This window comes from Erythrolamprus reginae, chromosome 2, assembly GCF_031021105.1.
Source record: "Erythrolamprus reginae isolate rEryReg1 chromosome 2, rEryReg1.hap1, whole genome shotgun sequence".
In the NCBI taxonomy this organism is placed as follows: domain Eukaryota; kingdom Metazoa; phylum Chordata; class Lepidosauria; order Squamata; family Dipsadidae; genus Erythrolamprus; species Erythrolamprus reginae.
The window spans coordinates 263,849,031-263,869,562 of record NC_091951.1 but is presented as its reverse complement, the minus strand read 5'-3'; the positions used below and the strand labels follow the sequence as shown (position 1 = coordinate 263,869,562).

The following is a 20,532-nucleotide window of genomic DNA, read 5'->3' as shown; positions in this document are numbered from 1 at the left end:
ATCTTGTGGTGCTGCTTAGTGTATGATGTAACCATAACCTTTTGTGTATCAAGCAGTAAGCATGGCACTGAGCCAAGCTTAATTCCTGGTGTCTGCATCACTGCAGTTTTCTTAATAATGTTATGGAAATGATTTGACAATAGAAAGTAATTCACAAGCAGTTACCATTGGTATCAGAACAATATAAAACAATCTAAATAGGTAGGTAGGTATAGGTAGGTAGATAGGTAGGTAGAAGATAGATAGATAGATAGATAGATAGATAGATAGATAGATAGATAGATAGATAGATAGATAGATAGATAGATAGATAATTATTTATTGATTTTTAAAGGAGAGGGGACTAAATAAAGGCAGGACTGAAATCACTGCAAAATGATAGAATTTTTTTAATCCAGGAAATTTCTCCCCACTATTTAATGCTACAATAAGGAATTAATTTACTGAAACATAAAACATGAACAGACATAATACACAGCCTAAGTGAAATACTATAAGAACGTACTTATATATTTGATAACTTGTTCTGATTTTCAAGCCACCTTTGATGAAATTGATCATATTTTCATCCTGGAATAAAAATACATTTTAAATTAAATCATGAACAAAATTCATGATGTATATAGCTGAATACATCATACTCAGTTATGGATTTTAAAAATGAATAAATACTATAAAATGTATAATTTGAAAATAGCTTTAAAAATTAAATGTTCTCTCTCACACACACAAACACACACACATACACACACACACACTTCTAAATATATATATATATAACAATGTGAAAGCTATTCTTAACCAAGAGATTTCATTAAAGAAATGACAGAAACAAAACATTATGGAACAAATTGAAATAACATTATGATAACACTAGAGGGTGCTAAAAGTAAATGATAATAAAAATAACAAGAACTGTAATATTAGTTATAATAATAACATAATGGAAAACAAAGCTTGGCACTTCCAGAATCTTTTGCTTCGAAAACTGAATTCTTCAGCAATTTCCACTTGTTATCTGTACACAAAAGCTACACTTTCTCTATGATTCCAGTTTTAGTATATGAATGGTATTATGCAATATGATTCATAATTATTAATAATAGTTTATATCAAATATGCTCATCTTGATAATATAGGAACTACATCTAGCTTCAATAAAGTACAACTCTACTATTTTTAATATGCTGTACTGTTGATTTTCCCTCTTCATGGATTACTGCCTTGTCGTGGTAAAAGGGGCTTGCGTAGCTCAACAAAGCTATGAGCTATGCTATGCAGGGCCACCCAAGAGAGACACGTCATAGTAGAGAGCTCTGACAAAACGTGATCCACTGGAGAAAGAAAAGGCAAACCACTCCGGTTTCTTTGCCATGAAAACACCATGGACAGTACCAAAAAGCCATAAAGTGGATAACCATTTGACTGAAACAGTGTAGGTTTTCCTGCCTAAGCAGGGGTTTGACTAAAAAACCTCCAAGGTCCTTTCCAATTCTATTATTCTATTCTATTTAGATATGTCCTGGAAGATGAGCAAAGGTGGGCTACTAACAGGAACGCCTAATTGGGCTCACCTCCATGGCTCTGGAGGTCTCGTGAGTTTCAGCAGAGTTATGCCACTGTGCCCGTGCAGATAGCGAAATCGTGCACAGAGACGCAGGTGCGTCCATATTCCAGCAAGGTTTTTGGCTTTCGTGCATGCACAATTTTGGAGTTGGTTAACAGCATTCCAATGCAGAACCCAATCCCCATCAATCCCCTCCTAAAGTCACACACACACACACACAAGATGTAGATGAATATGGAAGCTAAGTCAGATTTGGCCAGACAAAACATTTTATTGAAGTCCAGAATTCTTGATTATGGGATGGGTAAAAAGGCTGTCTGTCTATCACTGTGGGAAACAGAATGGCAAGAGTCATTACTGTATCTATAATGTAGCGTGATGTTTACTTTGCACAGGAGAAAGGTTTGTTCCGAAGCATGAGCAAATAAGGAAGAAATTTATAATGTCTGTCTATGAAGCAGGATTAAATGTTTCAGGTGAGAACATTTCAAAAATAACACAGTCACATCTAATGCTCTAGTAATTGGCAAGACAATCTTGTATATCAGCAAGTAATAACTCCAAATAAGATATTTGTGCATCAATATTTCTGAACATTATAATATGCATACAGAATTTATTACTTCCAAATTTTTGTTATATCTGATGAAAGAATCTCATGGATAAGAAAAGATGTGTATGCTGAAGATAATTTGCCAGATGACCTCACTGAGATTCACAAATCCTTCTTTAGCTTTAAAAAGTAAATGCACAAACTACTTTCACTATGCACCATACAATATGCATCAATGACAAATTCCTTGGTGTCCAATCATATTTGTCCAATAAAGAATTCTATTCTATTCTATCCTATTCACCACTGAAATTATAATCTTTCTCCATGTCTTAATATTAATAAATTCATATTTGTATCTGATTGTCTTGCCTCAGAAAGGCATTAGTGAGATACCAAAGAAAATTATTTGTTTTTAGTCCTATATTCTAATAGATTGGCAATATATACACAAACTGTATTACTTATACACTATATTTACCTGTACAAATGTCAAGGCTGCTTTCTGCAGTAAACATTCAGCATAACAGAGTTCTGCATGCATTTCCTCTATTTAAAAAAGAAATATGTATGTATGTATACATATATATATATCTAGTACCCAACATTTTTATTAAAGCAAGAAATGCTAAAAATCAAAAGGCATTCCACAAAATATTGCTGTATTCTCATATTTGTATGTTTTTTTTTAATTGACTAACATTATTTTTCTTACTTTAACCTTTAATGTTGTATTGTTTGGTTAATCAGTTATCATTTCAACCTACTATTTAACCAAACACTGAACATATGTCTCTTTACTATTTTTGCAAACTGTTATGTTTTATGTTAATGTTATTTTATTGTTTCTATAATATACATTATTTTATGTACTATATTTGGTTACAAAGAAATATAAATATACATGCCATCCATTCCAATTGTTCAGGTAAGCTTGCTGAATACATATGAAAGATTTATAGGGACACATTCAGTAAATAACATATAACAACACAACACTTACCAGTAGCAACATTGGTTTTTTACTATGGTCATTAATCAGATTGCAGCAAATCAATATCCAATGGGACACAATAGTTTTATAACTAGATGCATCCTTATAAAACAATAAAATGTAGCAGCAAGATATGAAGTATTATTATTAATATTATTACTATTACTACTATTACTATTATTACTATTACTATTATTATTATTATTAATAATAATAATAATAATAATAATAATAATAATAATAATAATAATTAGGTTTGTACGCCGCCTTTCTCTGAAAACTCAGAGCGGCTCACAGAGTAAATATAAAAACACAGCGTATGGATTCAATAGGCCCTTATAATATAACTGTTATTTTTCATGCATTTTGGCTGATATAATGTTGATGTGCCCTGCATTTAGTAGAACTATAAAAATTGATAGGCAAATATTTGGAGAATTATACCTGATTTATAATCTGGCTTTTAGCTGCCGATTTCTAGGTTGCTTTGTAAAAATTAGGATCATCATATCAGAATTCAATGTGGCCAAGTGGGAACTTCCAGAATTGGGCTACATGGCTGTGCAATTAAGCGATTCTTCCAGTGCTGCAGAAGACCCCAGAGTTCTTCAAAAGGTAAGTGAAGAGGAGGATGTGAGGCTTGGTGGGGTAGAATCAGGCTTAAGGCCTGCAGCACCCATGGGAGGAAGAAAAGGCTCGTAGGGACCATAAACACCTTTTATGGGTGGTTGATGTAACTTTGAACAGCCATAAAGCAACCAGTCCTATGTTTCAAACTATCTGTTAAGGTTAGACTGCAATCCTTTGATACTTACACAGTGTGAATGATATAGATGAACAAGGAAGCAAATTCATAGATGAATCATTCCTAATTACTGTGTAAAATCTCAGCAATAATAAATTTATTATATGGATCATTTGCAAACTTAAATGTTTTATAGGTGTTTTATGAAGCCTGTTATTTCAGAGCTTGTAGCATTGGACAGTCAGAAAGCTGATTACTAAAGTTTAAATTATATTCAGGCACGTCTTCTTGTGCACATAATGCCCTAAAATGCACTCCACATTATTGCAAGTGTAAGGATATGAAAGGGGCCTATTAATCGAATGAGAAGTAGCAACATCTAAACCAACATTAAAATTAAATGTTAAAATTTATAAAATATTAACTCTTGATAATCAACTTTCAGGCTTCCATGGTTTTTGGATCTTTAAGGAAGAAGATTGGGACAGTTTTCCATCCAGAAACAGTCTAGGTGTGATTCTTACCCTTTGACAACAAAGTTTCACAAGGCAGATCAAAACAGAACTTGGGTGAAATGCTACTGGTTCGGCCCAGTTTGGGCATACTGGTAGTGGTGGCCACCGGTGGTTCAGAGGCTCTACCCACCCATCTGGACATCACCATTTTCTTTGTTTTAACCCTCTGTCATGTGCAAAGTCTTCTGTGCATGCACAGAGGGTGATAAAGTGTGTGTGAAAAAGTGTACGCTAAATGCATGCTTCCAAACCGGTAGGGAAAGTAAGTAGATTTCACTACTGAACTGAACCCTAATTTTCTGATAATCTGGGCAGAATTTTTTCTTTCTACAGAAGTGAAAAAAGTTAAGTATACTTTTAAATAAAAATAAAGACAGCATACCTTCCATGATATTTGAGTTTTAGACTTTTTGCAAATGTACATGTTTTTCATACCATGTGTGCGTTTATGTGTAAAAAATATATATAACTTTTTGCCAAATAGACTAAAACACAAATATCATGGGAAGTCTGCATATATATTCTTACCTTCACTCAGCTGATCTACAGATTGTTTTGAAACCAAACTGGATAATGATTCCACCACTGTGTTTCTTTTTCTAAACCTATATTGACATAAATGACAATAACATTGTTTAATTGAAGCAAGTATCATAAAAACAAAGAATACTAAACAAGTTGTGCTCTATTGAATATATAGGAAATACATTGTACTATTGCACAAATAATTTCCAATAACATGATGCTAAGCAAACACAAATTTGCCCACCTCTCAGGGGAATAAGGGAATGGAGCCAAAAGATTATGGACAGTTCCACACAACTGTTTTGCTGTGTTGTGCTTCAATCTTGGAGCCAGAAATAAGTACAGTAATGCTTCTTTAAATCTTTTAATTCACAGTACACAGTACATCCTCAACACACAAACACACGCACACACACCAGAATAGTGTGCCTCGTGTTACTGTCCATATCTCTATGTTGCAACATTTTAAGGCTGTCATTTGTGGTTCCTTTGGTGACATTCCACCCCATTCACCATTAGTTGCAACCTGAAAAGCTACCTTGAATGTTCTAGTTTCCAAATTAACTAGAGCTCTACCATGAAAGTCAGTTGGGTGACCTTGAGCTAGTTACTTTCCCTCCACCCAACCACATGGTTGTTGTAGTGGGGTAAATAGGAGGAGAAAGGGTGTTGGATTTATTTTCTGCCTTGATTTATTTGTAAAATAAAATAATATTTATCCCCTCCAACTCTGTTATTCTATTCTATTATAAAAATAATAAAGGCAGAACACAAACAAATATATATATTTATTACATAATGAAATAACACCAATCCTGATTATGTCAATCCTACAAGAATGTCATAAAATTGTTCCATCTTACTTTTGGCAAGTTTGTAAAGCTTCTTTTATTGTACATAGTCCCATTTGGATATCTTGTTGTTCAAATGTCATTGCTGCTTGAATAACTAATATACTGCTGTAACCTAGGGCATGGTACATGCTGTCTTTAGACCTATTTTGAAAATAAAATATAAAAAGAGTGATAAAACAAAAGTGAGATTTTAAAATTTCTACAATGCAGTTTATTTTTAAAATACTTTGTGTCCAACATAACATTTTAAGCCATGCCTCTAACATTCTTTAAATTATGCATTTTCTTTATTTGGGAATTATTTTGGAGTCCAACCTCCTTTGTTATTTGCTTTTCAAAGAATATGTGAATTCCAGTATATATCAAAATATGAGCTAAAATATTAATTTTAAGTAAAACAATCAGGAACACTTTTTGCTTGGGGTTCCCAAGTCTTGCAATATTTTGATGATCTCTCTCTGATAAAAGTAATTATCTCATGATGCAAAGGCTGACAAGAAATCAACATGCCACTTTTAATAATTAAAATTTAGTCTTTTTATATCAAAAATAATAAAAAATTACAACTCTATAAACCACTAAAACAAAAATACATTTTATTTTTTTGATAAAATAAGTCTGAATGAATAAATTTTAAACATTTTGTAAAATAAATACAAATGGGTGTTGGTCTTTCCTGATATGCCTCTTTTCAGAAAAGTGGATATAGTATCCAGGAATGAGGTAACTCTATCTGCTCTCTGATAGGACTGAGTCTGGTCAAAGTTGTTCAGATCCCGCCCTTGTTTCTACCCCTGACAGCTTTTGATGAAGAAGCAACAGGCTCCTTTGTGCCATAGTCAATGAACACTTATTCCTCCTGCTGAACCAAAGCCAACAGTCCATCAGAAAAAACTGGCGGGGCTAGATGCTATGTTCATCTTTCTGAGAAGAGGCTTTCATGGCGGATATAGAATCCAGGAATGGGACATACCAAAACTGTCTGTCAAAATGGGTGGGAACCCTGGTTTTCTAGATTGGTGCTGAGGGTCTAGGTCTGGAGAACCAGTTGCAGCACTCTCCTACCAAATGAAGCCTTGGCCTATGCAAAAATATTGACCTTATAATGCTGCACAAAGGAAGACGAAGACCAAGTTGCCATATGACAAATTTCTTTGAGAGACCCTTGCATTGCCCATGCTGCCAATGTTGTGGCATTCCTCGTTGATTGTGCCATGATTCGTGGTGGCACCCGCTGTGATTGGTGTTTGTATGCTCTTGCTATAGTTGAGCATATCCATCGGCCTACCCTGGACTGTATGACCTTATGGTCCATTGATGATAGCTAAATGGAGAGAAATAACAATTCTGATCTGTGGAACGTTGCCATTTGGTTGATATAAATACGTGGGGCCCTTCATTCACCGAGCTTGCACCAGCTTTTTTCAGAAGGGTGAACTGGTGAAGGACAAAAATTTGGCAGGATAATTTCCTGCACCTCATGGAACCATCAGTCTACATGCACATTGGCTATACCTAATATACGATCCATCTGAAGGGAGAGGTACTGTTCCCCCCAGAGGATGAACTGGCAAACCTCATCCATCAACGACCTGGCGCTTCATGTGGGCCTTGGCAGCAATATTGTTGATTGTCACCAATATATGATCCCCTGATATCACATGGTGGAAGTGGAGGACATTGAGGTGGATTGCTCAAAGCTCCAGACAATTTATGCTGTGTTTTCATTCCGGACTGCTCCACTGAACTTGAGCCATGTGTGATAATATATGGGTCCCCCAGCCCGTCAAGCTGGTGTCCGTTGTAAGGCCCAATTGGCCAGGTTCCTGATACAGGCTGCCTCTGGACAGTGCTTGGGTTCCTCATCAATCCAGGGATGATAAGACCCTCTGTGGCATTTGAACCCTGACTGGAGAGGTGCCCCTGCCTGATCTCTGAAACAGCAAGAGGAAACATTGGAGGTCTTGGGAGTGAATATGGGCCCAGGGAACAATGGCAAATGTTGACACCATTTTGTTTAGTAGTCTCACTAGGATGGCCAAAGATGCTGACTGATTCCCCACAATAGTGGCCACCATCTCTCAAATATTGGTCTGTCTATTTGGGACATATATACCATGCCTTGAACTGAATCAATTATAGCCCCTAAATGGAGCGATCTGTTAGATGCTGACAGGTAGCTCTTTTCCATGTTTATGGAGAGCCCATATGTCGCAGTACCTGGATGGTGGTTTCTAAGTCCTCCTGAGACTGGATGGAGCACAATGATTGAATTAAGATATGATCCAGGTAGCACTGGACATGCACAAGTAATGCCCTCAGACAGGCAGTGAGAGCTACTAACAATTTAGTGAAAATTTGAGGCCAACGATAGCCCAAACAGCATAGCCCTATACTGATCAGCTCCAGAAAACTGGAACCTACTGTCTATGGTGTGCAATAATTGGCACAAGTAAATATACCTCTGTGAGGTCAATAGAAGTGAGGAAAACATCTTCCCTAATGCCCTATAAAATGGTTGTGAATGCATTTTAAGCCATTTATAAATGACATAACGATTGAGTCGTTTAAGATCGAGAACTGCTCTCCATCCCCCCAAAGCCTTTGGGACCATGAACAAGATGTCCACATTGATCGTCAAGGACAACCTCAATGGCATGGATATCCAGCAAGTGCTGAACAGCTGTCTTCATGAGAATCGGTTTGGCTGGTATGTTGGAAACTGGACAGTGTAGACAAAACCTCAGGGGAATGGACTGGAATTCAAGAGAGAGACCTGAGCGCCAAACCCCAGCCTCCGACTGGATGCTCAGGAATATAATCACTGAGGGCATCAGAATGAACAACTTCCTTCCCCTCTAAAGGGCTGTTAAGATTTGAATCAGTGCCCCGTTTCCAGATGCTCGTGGCATTGTCTCTGCTTCTGCCTGTAAAACCCCTGTAACATTTGGGACATAGCATCTTAACTGGTGTACCGATACAATGGCTGTCAGAAGTAGAGTGATGGCCTGTAGTCATTACACCTAGTCACAGGGAGGGGAGGGGGGAGGATATTCCTATGGCCCTTTAACACCATCAATAATGGCTCTAAACATTTGGCAAACAAATGATCTCCAGCAAAGGCTGATGTTGTCAAACATCATTTGTGGCAAGCATCTGTCTGCCAATTTTTGAGCCACAGCATCCGCCATGCTGTTACTGATGCTCCAATAGATTTGGAAGCAAAATGGGACATGTTTAATGTGGCATCTATCATCAACTGAACAACTTATCAACTTATTGATATCTTGTTTTAGCTGAATGTCTGCAGTCGGTGTACTTTCCTGCAGTTGGTGGAGCCATATGAGGGATGTTTATGAGAAAAAAGATGCTGTAGTACAGGAGCGAATCACCCACGCTGCTGTTTGATATACGTTTTGCAGTGACTATTCAGTTCTACGATCCTCTGGGCATAAACAGTTCTACGATCCTCTGGGCATAATTCCTCAGCTGGATCCGCAGGCATACTTGGAAAAGTATGCAGTGCGACTACTGGAGCATCAATAGAAGGGATCTGAAGCATTTTGGATATCTGAGGAGCCACATTGTACAATCTTTTCTCTGCTGAAAATGGATTGGGCCCCATGCCCGGTGATCCCCATTGGCAAATTATAATGTTCTCAAATAATTTCGGTGGATGGGACCACATCCTCCTCTGAGGTGTGTTCCAAGAATAAAGTATCAGTGAAATCCAGAACTGTTAATCTCAGTCCAAGGTCACTGGGAAAAGACCTGCTGCAATCTTTGCCTTCTGCAGTAATGATTTGAAGAAGTGTGTTGGAAATAGCCCTATGAAAGAAGGCTGTTCCAGTTGCATGCTTACATCTTCTGACAGTTCTAGGTCAGGGTTCCGGATTCCCTCCGAAACTTGAGACTGGTCATCAAGAGTGGTCAGACCTTTGCTCATACACCATCGTATGGTCTACAAGTATAATCAACTCCGAAACACCTGTGTGGCTGTGACCACTGAAGTTGTAATGGTACTCCTGCTTCAATTGTTGTGAGACCTGTGAGATGCTCTGGCGTATCACTTCTGCGACAAAGGCCTGCATATTCTCTGGTATGACCAATCTAGGTTCCTCTGTAGTCCAGAGCCACACAGCCATAGGAGTGAAAGTACCCTCTGGAAGTTGTCCAAGATGGCCTCTAGATGAAGGGATTACCTCTGTTAGAGGGAGAAAGGCTGACCCAGAATCCCATAGCTCAGCATTAGAGCTGGGCACAATCCAATCCAGGTGCGAAGTATCAGCCTCCACTTGGCTAGACTAGGCCCTCCTTGCCATGTTCTGGTGGGTGCGGCAATCGTGACTACTTAGCGGTGCCCTTGTGGAGTCTGGCAAGCTGCTACCAGTGGGAGCGCACACACTCCACTCAGCAACAAGAGCGGAACCTCAGCAACTTTGACAAACTCATTGCAATCAGAGTTAACCTGTTCCTGGATGCTATATCCACCCTTAGGGAGAAAAAGAGTATTTTAAAAGTTCATTTTGAAGACCACACTTTATAACAAAAGTCTAGTTTAAAGAACAGAATATTGTTTCATGAAATCCTTGAGCCTCTGCTGAGAAACAGAATCAAGTAAAAAACTATATTCAGTGATATTCAAAGGTCTGACTTTGGCTATCATGCCTAGGAAAAAAATTAGGGATCCTTCTCTGACAGTTTAAAAAATACTATCCTGTTTTAGAGAATAGGATTAAATAGTTGTAAAAGAAATATTTTAGGCAAGAACAGAAATTGAAGTTATATTATTTAGAGGCCTTAAATACATTTCTATTAGTAGATAAAAGCTCCAGCAAGAAAAGCCCCAACAACAACTCACCATGGTCGAAGTAATTCCAGAGCTTCTGAAAACTTATTGTTAAGAAATAAATTTAATGCCATTGAACACTCTTCCATAGCACATTTAAGGTCCATTTTTGCAGCCCTAATAAACGCACAAACAGAAAAAAATGCATTACACTTACACATTACAAACACTGTTCTGTTGTTTAATATAGTCAGATTCTCAATGTTTAATCTAGATAATATCATATTAAAATAATGAAGAGTCTGTTGATTAATCATTATAACATAAAATATTGTATTAAATATTCCAAAACACTTCATCCGGTTTATAGAGCCATGATGGCGAACCTATGGCATGTGTGCCACAGGTGGCGCATGGAACCATATCTGAGGGCACGCGAGGTGTTTCCCCATGGGTGCTCAACACACATGTGCTGGTCAGCTGATTTTTTGGCATTCTGGAGGGTGACTTTGCTCTCCACAGGCTTTAGGAAAGCCTCTGGAGCCTGTGGATAGTGAAAAACAGACCCAACAGGCCTACCAGAAGTTTGGAAATGAACTTCTGTTTTTCGCCTTCCCCAGGCTTCAGGAAAGCCTCCTGAAGCCCCAGGAGAGTTGAAAATAGCCCAACAGCTCAACCAGAAGCTTGTTTCCAAACTTCCGGTAGGCCCATTGGGCCCATTTTTCACCATCCACAGGTTCGAGGCTTTCCTGAAGCCTGGGGAGGGCAAAAAATGGCCCAACGGGCCTACTGGAAGTACAGAAACTTCAGTGAGGTGTGCGCGCATGTGCAGAGGGGCAAGCAGCACAGAGGGTTGTGCGCACATGCACAGGAGGAGTGTATTGCTTTATGGGTGTGGGCACATGTGCAATTAAACGCACATGTTTTTGCTACCTGAACAAAAAAAGGTTCACCATTACTGTTACCGAATATTACCCTCTCAAATTTTAGGGTCAGAGAGAGCAATGTACTGTATGTGTGGTCCTATTTCCTAGCCTGATTCCCACAAACTAGATAGATAGATAGTTAGAGAGACAGTTAGAGAGACAGGCAGGCAGACAAACTCCAGATAATATTTCATATATTGCAGCAGATTGTAGTCTATAAATATGTATATCATGGTATAATCTCTGAATGTTACACAATTATCATATATGTTGCAGAAGATTAATGAAGCTAATGGACCCTGGGAAAAAGGAAAATTGGATACTTTATTGTAGGTAAGAAATCAGAAACACTGGTGCTCATAAGCTTAGAAGCCATTATGAAAGAATTCCAGCAATTGCTGGTCTATTTTTATACTGCAATTGGTGTTCCAATTTTTGCACCTCTTTCTCCTACTTGTCCTAGATAAAGAGCTAAAAAAGCAATCCTTTCTGGAGTGGGAGGGAATTTCCATCTGTTCTTGTTTTGGCAATGGCAAAGCTGATATCCTGTATGCTTCCCACACAGGCTGATATACACTGGCTATTCAGTTTTTCCTATGAGTAGAAGTAACTAACAAAATCATGGAATTTTAATCTACACTATTATGTCAAGCCTGAGATTCCAGGCATTTTATTCCCTTGGACTTTGGAATCCAGATGAAGAAAAGCTCAAAAGATTTTCCTGCGCAATTATTACATAGGAAAGCTTTTGGTGGAGGTCTCCAAAAAGTCAGTGTAACCTGTTGTATGTTCCAGTAAGATAACAGAATCAAATCATCCAAGGTGTGAAGATGTGTCCCTGATGGATAGAATGGAGACCATGAATCAGAATGCAAAATAATGGATGAGATACTACAACAAGGCAAGGTAACACTGTGAACTTTGGCTACTGAGACTTCTATGGTGAGAAAAGAATGAAATTGGTTAAATCTTTGTTGATCCTTACTAGAATTCTAACAGTAAAATGAGTGAAAACATATAGAAAGAAAATTATTTTTTTCTAAAAGGAAGAAGTCACCAACAAATTGAGGGTCTATGCCATCTCACTTAGAAAAAGTTAGATATTGTCTTACAGTGCACATAGGTCAAATGTGGCTGCCCCAGTAGGCTTTGACAGTGTTTGTTTCCATTTTTGCTTATATTTCTGGTATAGACAAGCCAATCAAAATAATAACTCTGAACTGCTATCAGAAATAAATATGGAACAATCTTATGTTTATTGTTACAGAACCACTACACTTAACAGAGAATATATACATTTCAATCAATATGAATAGAGCTGGAAGGGACCTTGGAGGTCTTCAATTCTAACCCCCTGTTCAACCATTTCAGATAGGTGGGTGTCCAGTCTCTTCTTAAAAATCTCCAGTGATGAAGCATCCACAACTTCTGAAAGCAAGCTGTTCTACTAGATAATTGTTCTCATTGTTAGGAAGTTTCTCTTTAATTCCAAGTTGCTCCTCTCCTTGATTAGTTTCCATCCATTGTTTCTTGTCTTGCTTTCTGGTGATTTGGAAAATAAGTTGACATGTTCTCCTTTGTGGCAGCGCCTCAAATACTAGACTCATGTCATGTCACCTCCTTTTTCTCTAGACCAGTGTTTCCCAACCTTTTTTGAGCCGCGGCACATTATTCATGTTTTCAAAATTCTGGGGAACACTGAAGGGGGGGGGGCGAGGGGGCTAAAGAAAAGTTTGGACAAAAAAAATATCTCTTCCTCCATTTCACTCTATTTCTCACTCCCTCTTTCTCTCTCTTCCTTCCTTCCCTTCTTTCTCTCCATCCCTCTTTCTTTCTTTCTTCCTCTCTTTTTTGCTCTCTTTCTCTCTCCCTCCTTCCCTCCCTTTATGTCTTTCCCTCTCCCTCCTTCCCCCCTTTCTTTCTCTCTCTCTCTTGCTTTCTTTCTCTCATTCTCTCTCCCCTCCTTTTTCTCTCTCTCTCTTTCTCTCTCGTTCACCACGCCAGCAACAGAGAGAAAAAGAAAGAGCGAGAGAGAGCCGGAGAGAGAGTGGAGTGCGCAGCAGCCATCAGCCTCCTCGCCCTCCCAGACGTCCCCAGCGCCCGGCCTCACGCCACCTCCCGTTAGCCCGGCCGAAAGCCACACAGTCCCGGACTCCCGGATTGCTCGCTTCTCCGGCCAGCGCTGCGCTTTCCTGGGCAGATGGCTTTGCTGACCGGAGAAACGAGCGATCCGGGAGTCCGGGACTGTGTGGCTTTGCGCCATGAAGAGAAAACGGCAGCAGGGAAAAGTCGGCCGTTTTCTCTTCATGGCGCAAAGCCACACAGTCCCGGACTCCCGGATTCCTCGCCCCAAGGCAGGAGGCGGTGGCGGAGAAGAATGGGCGGATCGGGCGGGCAATGGGGCAGGACGGAGAAGCCAGGGGCGCGTTTGGCCGGAGGCACCGTGGGGAGGCAGGGGCAGGGAGGTACGGCAGTAGGAGTAAAGGGAGCCGCGGCTGCCCCTGCCTCCCCACGGTGCCTCCGGCCAAACGCGCCCCTGGCTTCTCCGTCCTGCCCCATTGCCCGCCCGATCCGCCCACTCTTCTCCGCCACCACCTCCTGCCTTGGGGCGAGGAATCCGGGAGTCCGGGACTGTGTGGCTTTGCGCCATGAAGAGAAAACGGCAGCAGGGAAAAGTCGGCCGTTTTCTCTTCATGGCGCAAAGCCACACAGTCCTGGACTCTCGGATTCCTCGCCCCAAGGCAGGAGGCGGTGGCGGAGAAGAGTGGGCGGATCGGGCGGGCAATGGGGCAGGACGGAGAAGCCAGGGGCGCGTTTGGCCGGAGGCACCGTGGGGAGCAGGGGCAGGGTGGTGCGGCAGTAGGAGTAAAGGGAGCCGCGGCTGCCCCTGCCTCCCCACGGTGCCTCCGGCCAAACGCGCCCCTGGCTTCTCCGCCCTGCCCCATTGCCCGCCCGATCCGCCCACTCTCCTCCGCCGCCTCTCGCCGCGGCACACCTGACGGTGTCTCGCGGCACACCAGTGTGCCGCGGCACACCGGTTGGGAAACGCTGCTCTAGACTAACCATACCTGATTCCTGCAACCATTCTTCATATTTTTTTATGCCTTTAATCATCCTAGTTTCTCTTTTCTGCACTTTTCCCAAAGTCTCCACATCTTTTTTGTAACGTGAACCAAAATTGATTTCTGTATTTCAGGTGTGGTCTTTCTTACATGTATACATTCAGAAAACAAACAGGGGGAAAACTTGTGGATTACAAAATAGGTAAATAATAATATCCTACAGTAAATAAATCTATTAGAGCTAAGAAAGCAATGAGAATAGGGTTTTATAGATATGTATAGTATGTATCTGGTAAATCCCCCTGCAAATTTATAGAAGAAAACCATAACCTCTTCAGCAAATAGGAAGGATGGAAGCAACTGATATTATTTTGAAACAACCCTTTCAAAAAAATGTTGAAATGAAAAAGGTCCAATGCATTATGAGGTCACAATCTCCCCTTCAGAAGGATAAAGTATTTAGTCAAAAGTCTTTCATAATTATATCCTCAATAGCCCGTTGTTATAAAAAGGGAGAAACTTCCTGGCTTAACTCTGGAGATATTTTAGAAGTGACAGGATGACCCCCAAATAATTAACACTCAGAGAATAGATACAAAACCCATGTACTTTAAAAACAATCTTAAAACATTTCTTAAATGTTTATATGAATGTACAGTACAGCAAAGAATTTAGAATGGTGGTCTTTTTGCAATTAATTTCTTCTGTCTGAGTTATGAGCAGGGCCAGAGACTGTTTTGGAGGGAAGTATGAAATAGGTTGCTGCAGCTTCCATTTATTCACTGCTATACAATGCTGCTAAAATTAGTTCATGGTATCATCAGTCTTATCAGGGAATAATCTGTCCCTAAAGAAGGAAATGTATCAGATTACTATTCCAGATTTATCCCAGATAGATTAGAATGTCTAATTTCATTTTAGAAGGATTTTACAAGAAATGAATGAATTCAGAAGGGGGAAAAAAGATGCACAGGAGATTGGATAAACTAGAGCCATGGAAAATATTGAAGAAATATGTATAAACTGACAAGAATAAACTGAGCTGCTAATGACAGCATTGTACTAATATTTTGAAAGATAGTTAAGTAAAATTTAAGTCTACTGACCAGAAAAAGGGCTAGATTTCATGTTTTTAAGTTAAATATAGATTTTGTCTAAACATTTAAAAAACTTTATAAATTAAAGGGTTTGACAACAGAATTATTCCTTAAAAGAGTAATAGACATTTTTAATTTAGTTTTTGAAAAAGAGATATGATATCGATGTTGTGAGTTTTAAACTTTCTGAAATAAGCAAGAGATTCCACTAATGATTTAACAGGTCACTTCAAATTCTAAATTGTACTGCTATTCCCAAACAATTAGCAAGAATATAACCTCAGTATTCTTTCACTCTTTAGAATGATTGCATACATAGTTTACTTATGGCAATTTGAATAGGCCTGGCAAGGTTCACACATTATATTAAGCCACAAACAAACAAACAAACAAGTAATTACAGTTTTGGTATGTTATATAGAACTGGCACCAATTAATCTGTTCAACTAATCACCCATCCTATTACTGACTACGATTAGCAATGATTTTCAAAGTAGGTCTTTCTTATCATCTTTGTCTTTAAAAAGTTTAAGTAAAAAGAAAACTTTTAAACTTGATTTCTATGAGGAACCACAGCAAATATTGGAAAGAGAAAGTTTTCTATATAGACAAAAGCTACAGCTTCCTCTTTTTTTCCTTTGTCTCATACACAAAGACTATGAGTCCATAGAAGCACTTTCTTCTCTAGCAAGTATACACTGGATCCACGATATACACTTACCGGTAATTGTTTCTATATAATATAGGTCTACATCTTTCTTGGCATGCATTGATATCTAGGATGTGCACTGTAGAAGCAGCAAAGAAAACCCATGCAGTCATGAGAAAAAATGTCTGAATCACACTTGCTAAATACAAACCTACTGTTTTAATTTTGTTTGATATGTTTTTAGTAAAATTATGAAATAAATAAAAGTTGCTACCAACTGACAGATTTTAGCCAAAGAACATGAAGATGCTTTACATAATTTTTTTAAATATTTTGAAAAATATATCGTTAATGCCTTAGTGTAGAGCTGACTCTTATTCTCATGATCTTACTTTAGAACTACTTTTTTATTTTTAAATTGACAGCATGGAAATATGAAGTTATGAAATATGAGCCAAGGTGGCGCAGTGGGTAGAGTGCAGTACTGCAGGCCACTAAAGCTGACTGCTAGATCTGCAGGTCAGTGGTTCAAATCTCATCACCAGCTCAAGGTTAACTCAGCCTTCCATCCTTCTGAGGTGGGTAAAATGAGGATCCGGATTGTGGGGGCAATATGCTGGCTCTGTTAAAAAGTGCTATTGCTAAAATGTTGTAAGCCGCCCTGAGTCTAAGGAGAAGGGCGGCATTAAAAAGATGAATGAATGAATGAATGAATGAATGAATGAATGAATGAATGAATGAATGAATGAATGAATGAATGAATGAATGAGTTCTCTTAGCTAGGAGTGAGAATGAGTGACTGTATGTATGTCTGGCTGGGGTTCTTATTAATGTTTTTATGTTGTTTTATACATCGTTCTTATTTATTGGAAGCTGCACAGAGTCTTTCGGGAATGGGCAGCACATAAACTTAACTAATAAATAAGTAAACAAACAAACAAACAAACAAACGAGGTTTTTCAGGAAAAATGGGAACCAAGCAAAAGTAATAATTTCAGACTATAATACACCAAAGAGAAACAACCATTATTTCCTTTGTTTACCCACAAAATTCTATGGGAGGCCCAGATAATCTTCTTCCCTCATCGTTTTTCTCTATTTCTTCTATCCTATTTTTAACTAGGAAGAAAATTCTAAGAGTATAATGAAATGGATTCATAATGCTAAGAACTCTTTTTCTAGAGCTATATTACCGGTATTAGTTTTGTGGAGAAAGTAATATTTTGAATATTCAAATTATATATTGATACTGCTAGAAAATACCACTAAGCCATACAATATATCCTATATATATATTTTATTACTATGGCAATTGGTACTTAGCTTCTCTGAATTTACAAATACATCTTTCAAACTAGTTGAAGCAAGTCTTTTAAAATTAATATTTCTCTGGTTTATTGAACATATACTATGAGAAGAAGTGCTACAAAAACGTTTTCTCTTCTCTCATTTAAATCTACTTTAGAGCAATATGTTCCTGTTCTCTATTTATTGGAGAGTCATATTTCCTTTTATAAAAGAAGAAAGTAATAAAAAGATAATTATCTTTAGCAAAGCTACTTTCAGTTTTGTTCACAATATACATAAAGTTACACATGCATAAATCACTGACATGCTAATTATGTATTACTGTGAATTTAAAACAAACTGCAGCCACAATTGCATGCCTGACAGATAGATAGCATATTTTATTACAAAATATTATTTTTATTTTAGTGTATTAAAGCCAAGATTGAATCATCACTTAAGTCTAAATTAATATTTGTTGGAAGATTTATAATCAACATTTCAAATCAAAATTACCTTGAACATGCAGGTAATACAAAAGATGACTAAAATCTGTGATCTGGGTGGGGCATATTAGGTCTTTCTTATTATCCTTAGGGATAATAACTGTTTTACTAGTTTAGAAGCAGCAAATGAGAAAATTGTGATTGTGATTATGTTTCACCAAATTAAAACTAAAAATGTGCACAAAAAGAACATATTAACTGGGAACAGTTAAATATAATATCACCTCATAATAATAAAAGGAAGATTCCCGAAGCTTAACAATAGATTAGCCAGCACAAAAGGCAAACAAATCAAAGCAAATATCTACAGTACTCCCAGTGCGCCATTCAAATAATGGATCAGATCCAAACACATAAGCATCACTGAATGATCGTTTTTCTATTATTTCATATAAATTGCTATGAAGTTGCAAAAAGTATGCTGTCTGAATCATATATTACAGCAGCGAGAGCAGTTCTAAATGTAATGAAATGGAATAATATTATAACATGTTTGCTAGCTTCTGAGACTGATAGTTTCTTACAAAATAACAGTTCTAGTTAAACTGAATATGAAAATTGTTAGCAATTGATTCATTGATAATTTTTCTCTCTGCCATATTTAACAGTTTCAAGAAGTATTCCTTTATACACAAATGATCAAGCTAGAGATCATTTATACAATCAGAAGCACAGCAATAAAGCTGATAGATAGAAATTACCAAGAGAAAAGGAAAAAGTCATTCATGAAATTAACTCTTAAATGTAAATTTCCCCAGGAAAAGCAGAATATAGTGCATCCTGAACTCCCTCTATTATCATCATTAAGCTTACTATCTCTTTTCAAAATAAAAATCGTCATATAAAATGATTTCCCAGAAAATAATATACACAGGTTTTCTGCAGTCAATTTTAGCAGCTACAATGTTGAGGAAAAACACAGTATACTCACAGAATTAAATTAGACAACTTCTAGATGATTAACTGCAAATTGCTATGTGAAGATAAGCCTCTCGCAGAACTGAATCATTTCTGTCACAGACAGGGGAACAAAATCCAGCCAGTAACACCCTAAGAAGGTCCCATTTCCTTATTCTCCGTTACCAGTGGGCTTCTTATTAGTTATGAAACAAAATAGATGCAAAAGTTCACGCAGCAGCAGGAAATCTCTGCATCGGATTTTACAAGAAATATCCGTTGACAGGACTGCAGCTACAGCAGTACTGGCAGATGATGCCTCTGCATAAAGAGGATGCTGGGAGATTTTCCCAATGTATGATGCAGCCTAATTCTAATCCATCACTGCTCAACTACAAAAAGGGAGAAAGTGGATCTCAAAACAACTCAGTGATTTCTATGTTTGAAGGACCAAAAAAAGAGAAGTTAGATTAGAGCTCTGTGTTCCTCTTATTAGGAAATGTTGTACATCTAATGAAAAGATATGTAAACAAAGCGATTATACTTAATCTATTAATAAACTCCATTTAAAAATCAATATCATTATTCTTAAGATAACCTTACAATAAACAGTATAGGCAACATTAAATGGAGATTCAATGTGCTATATCCAGCATCTGATTTCTTTTCAGATAGCTAAAATTGTGACATTTATATTAAACTAGCTAAATACCCATTCTCCACTACAGAACTATGTGATCAGGCTTGACAAATCAACACTTAACAGGTTGAAAATTAATGAGTAATTACAACCGGCCTCTCCTGTCCCCCTCTCTCCTCAGGCTTGCCTCACAGAAGCCTCCTCTATTCCCTTCTCACCCTCAGCCTTGCCGCACAGAGGCTACTCCTCTCCTATCCCTTTCTCTTCCTCAGCCTTGCCCCACAGAAGCCCCAACCCATCCTATCCCCTTACTTGAAACACCTCTCTTTTGCTTATGTTTTGCATGTGGAACAGATTTCTTTTCAGGTGGATAGGTAGAATGGAACTCTTTAGCATCAGAAGACTAAGCACCTAGAACCCAAGAGGAACATACGTGGTAAATTTCAAGTTCGTAGGCCTTTAACAGATTAACAGAGTTGAAATGGACCTTGTAGGTCAGTGATCTGAAACCCTTTTTGACTCAGGTGCCAAAAGGGTGCGGATGCGTACTATAGTGTGTGGCGTGTACCCACACCTGTAATACAATGCTCTCCCCTGTACATGTGTACACATCTCTCCACACACACCGTACTTGTGCACAGACTGCCAGTAGGCCCATTGGGCTGTTTTTCACTCTCCCCAAGGTTCAGAAAAGCCTTTCCTGAAGCCTAGGGAGAGCGAAAACGGCTCAAAAGGCCAAAAATCAACTGGCGAGTAAGTGCATGCGCACTGGAGCTGATATAGGGCAACGCCTTGCGTGCCTTCAGGTATGGCTCTGCGTGCCCTCTGTGGCACATGTGCCATAGGTTCGCCATCACTGTCCTAGATCTAACAACTTTTTGTTTGCCTTGTGTTTTTTCTATTCACAGGATACACCCTGTATTGTG

General features: G+C 38.4%; 1 protein-coding gene across 1 annotated transcript in view; it reads right to left on the bottom strand.

Moving 5' to 3' along the window:
* The window catches only part of TTC39B (tetratricopeptide repeat domain 39B), a 70,493-nt gene that overhangs the window by 19,515 nt on the left and 30,446 nt on the right, over window positions 1-20,532 (bottom strand). The window contains exons 3-7 of the mRNA XM_070742544.1: window positions 10,615-10,719; window positions 5,763-5,894; window positions 4,903-4,979; window positions 2,602-2,669; window positions 506-570 (exon numbers count right to left, since the gene is read on the bottom strand). Of these exons, the coding sequence (XP_070598645.1) occupies window positions 506-570; window positions 2,602-2,669; window positions 4,903-4,979; window positions 5,763-5,894; window positions 10,615-10,719 (447 nt within the window). The remainder of the gene's footprint in view (window positions 1-505; window positions 571-2,601; window positions 2,670-4,902; window positions 4,980-5,762; window positions 5,895-10,614; window positions 10,720-20,532) is intronic.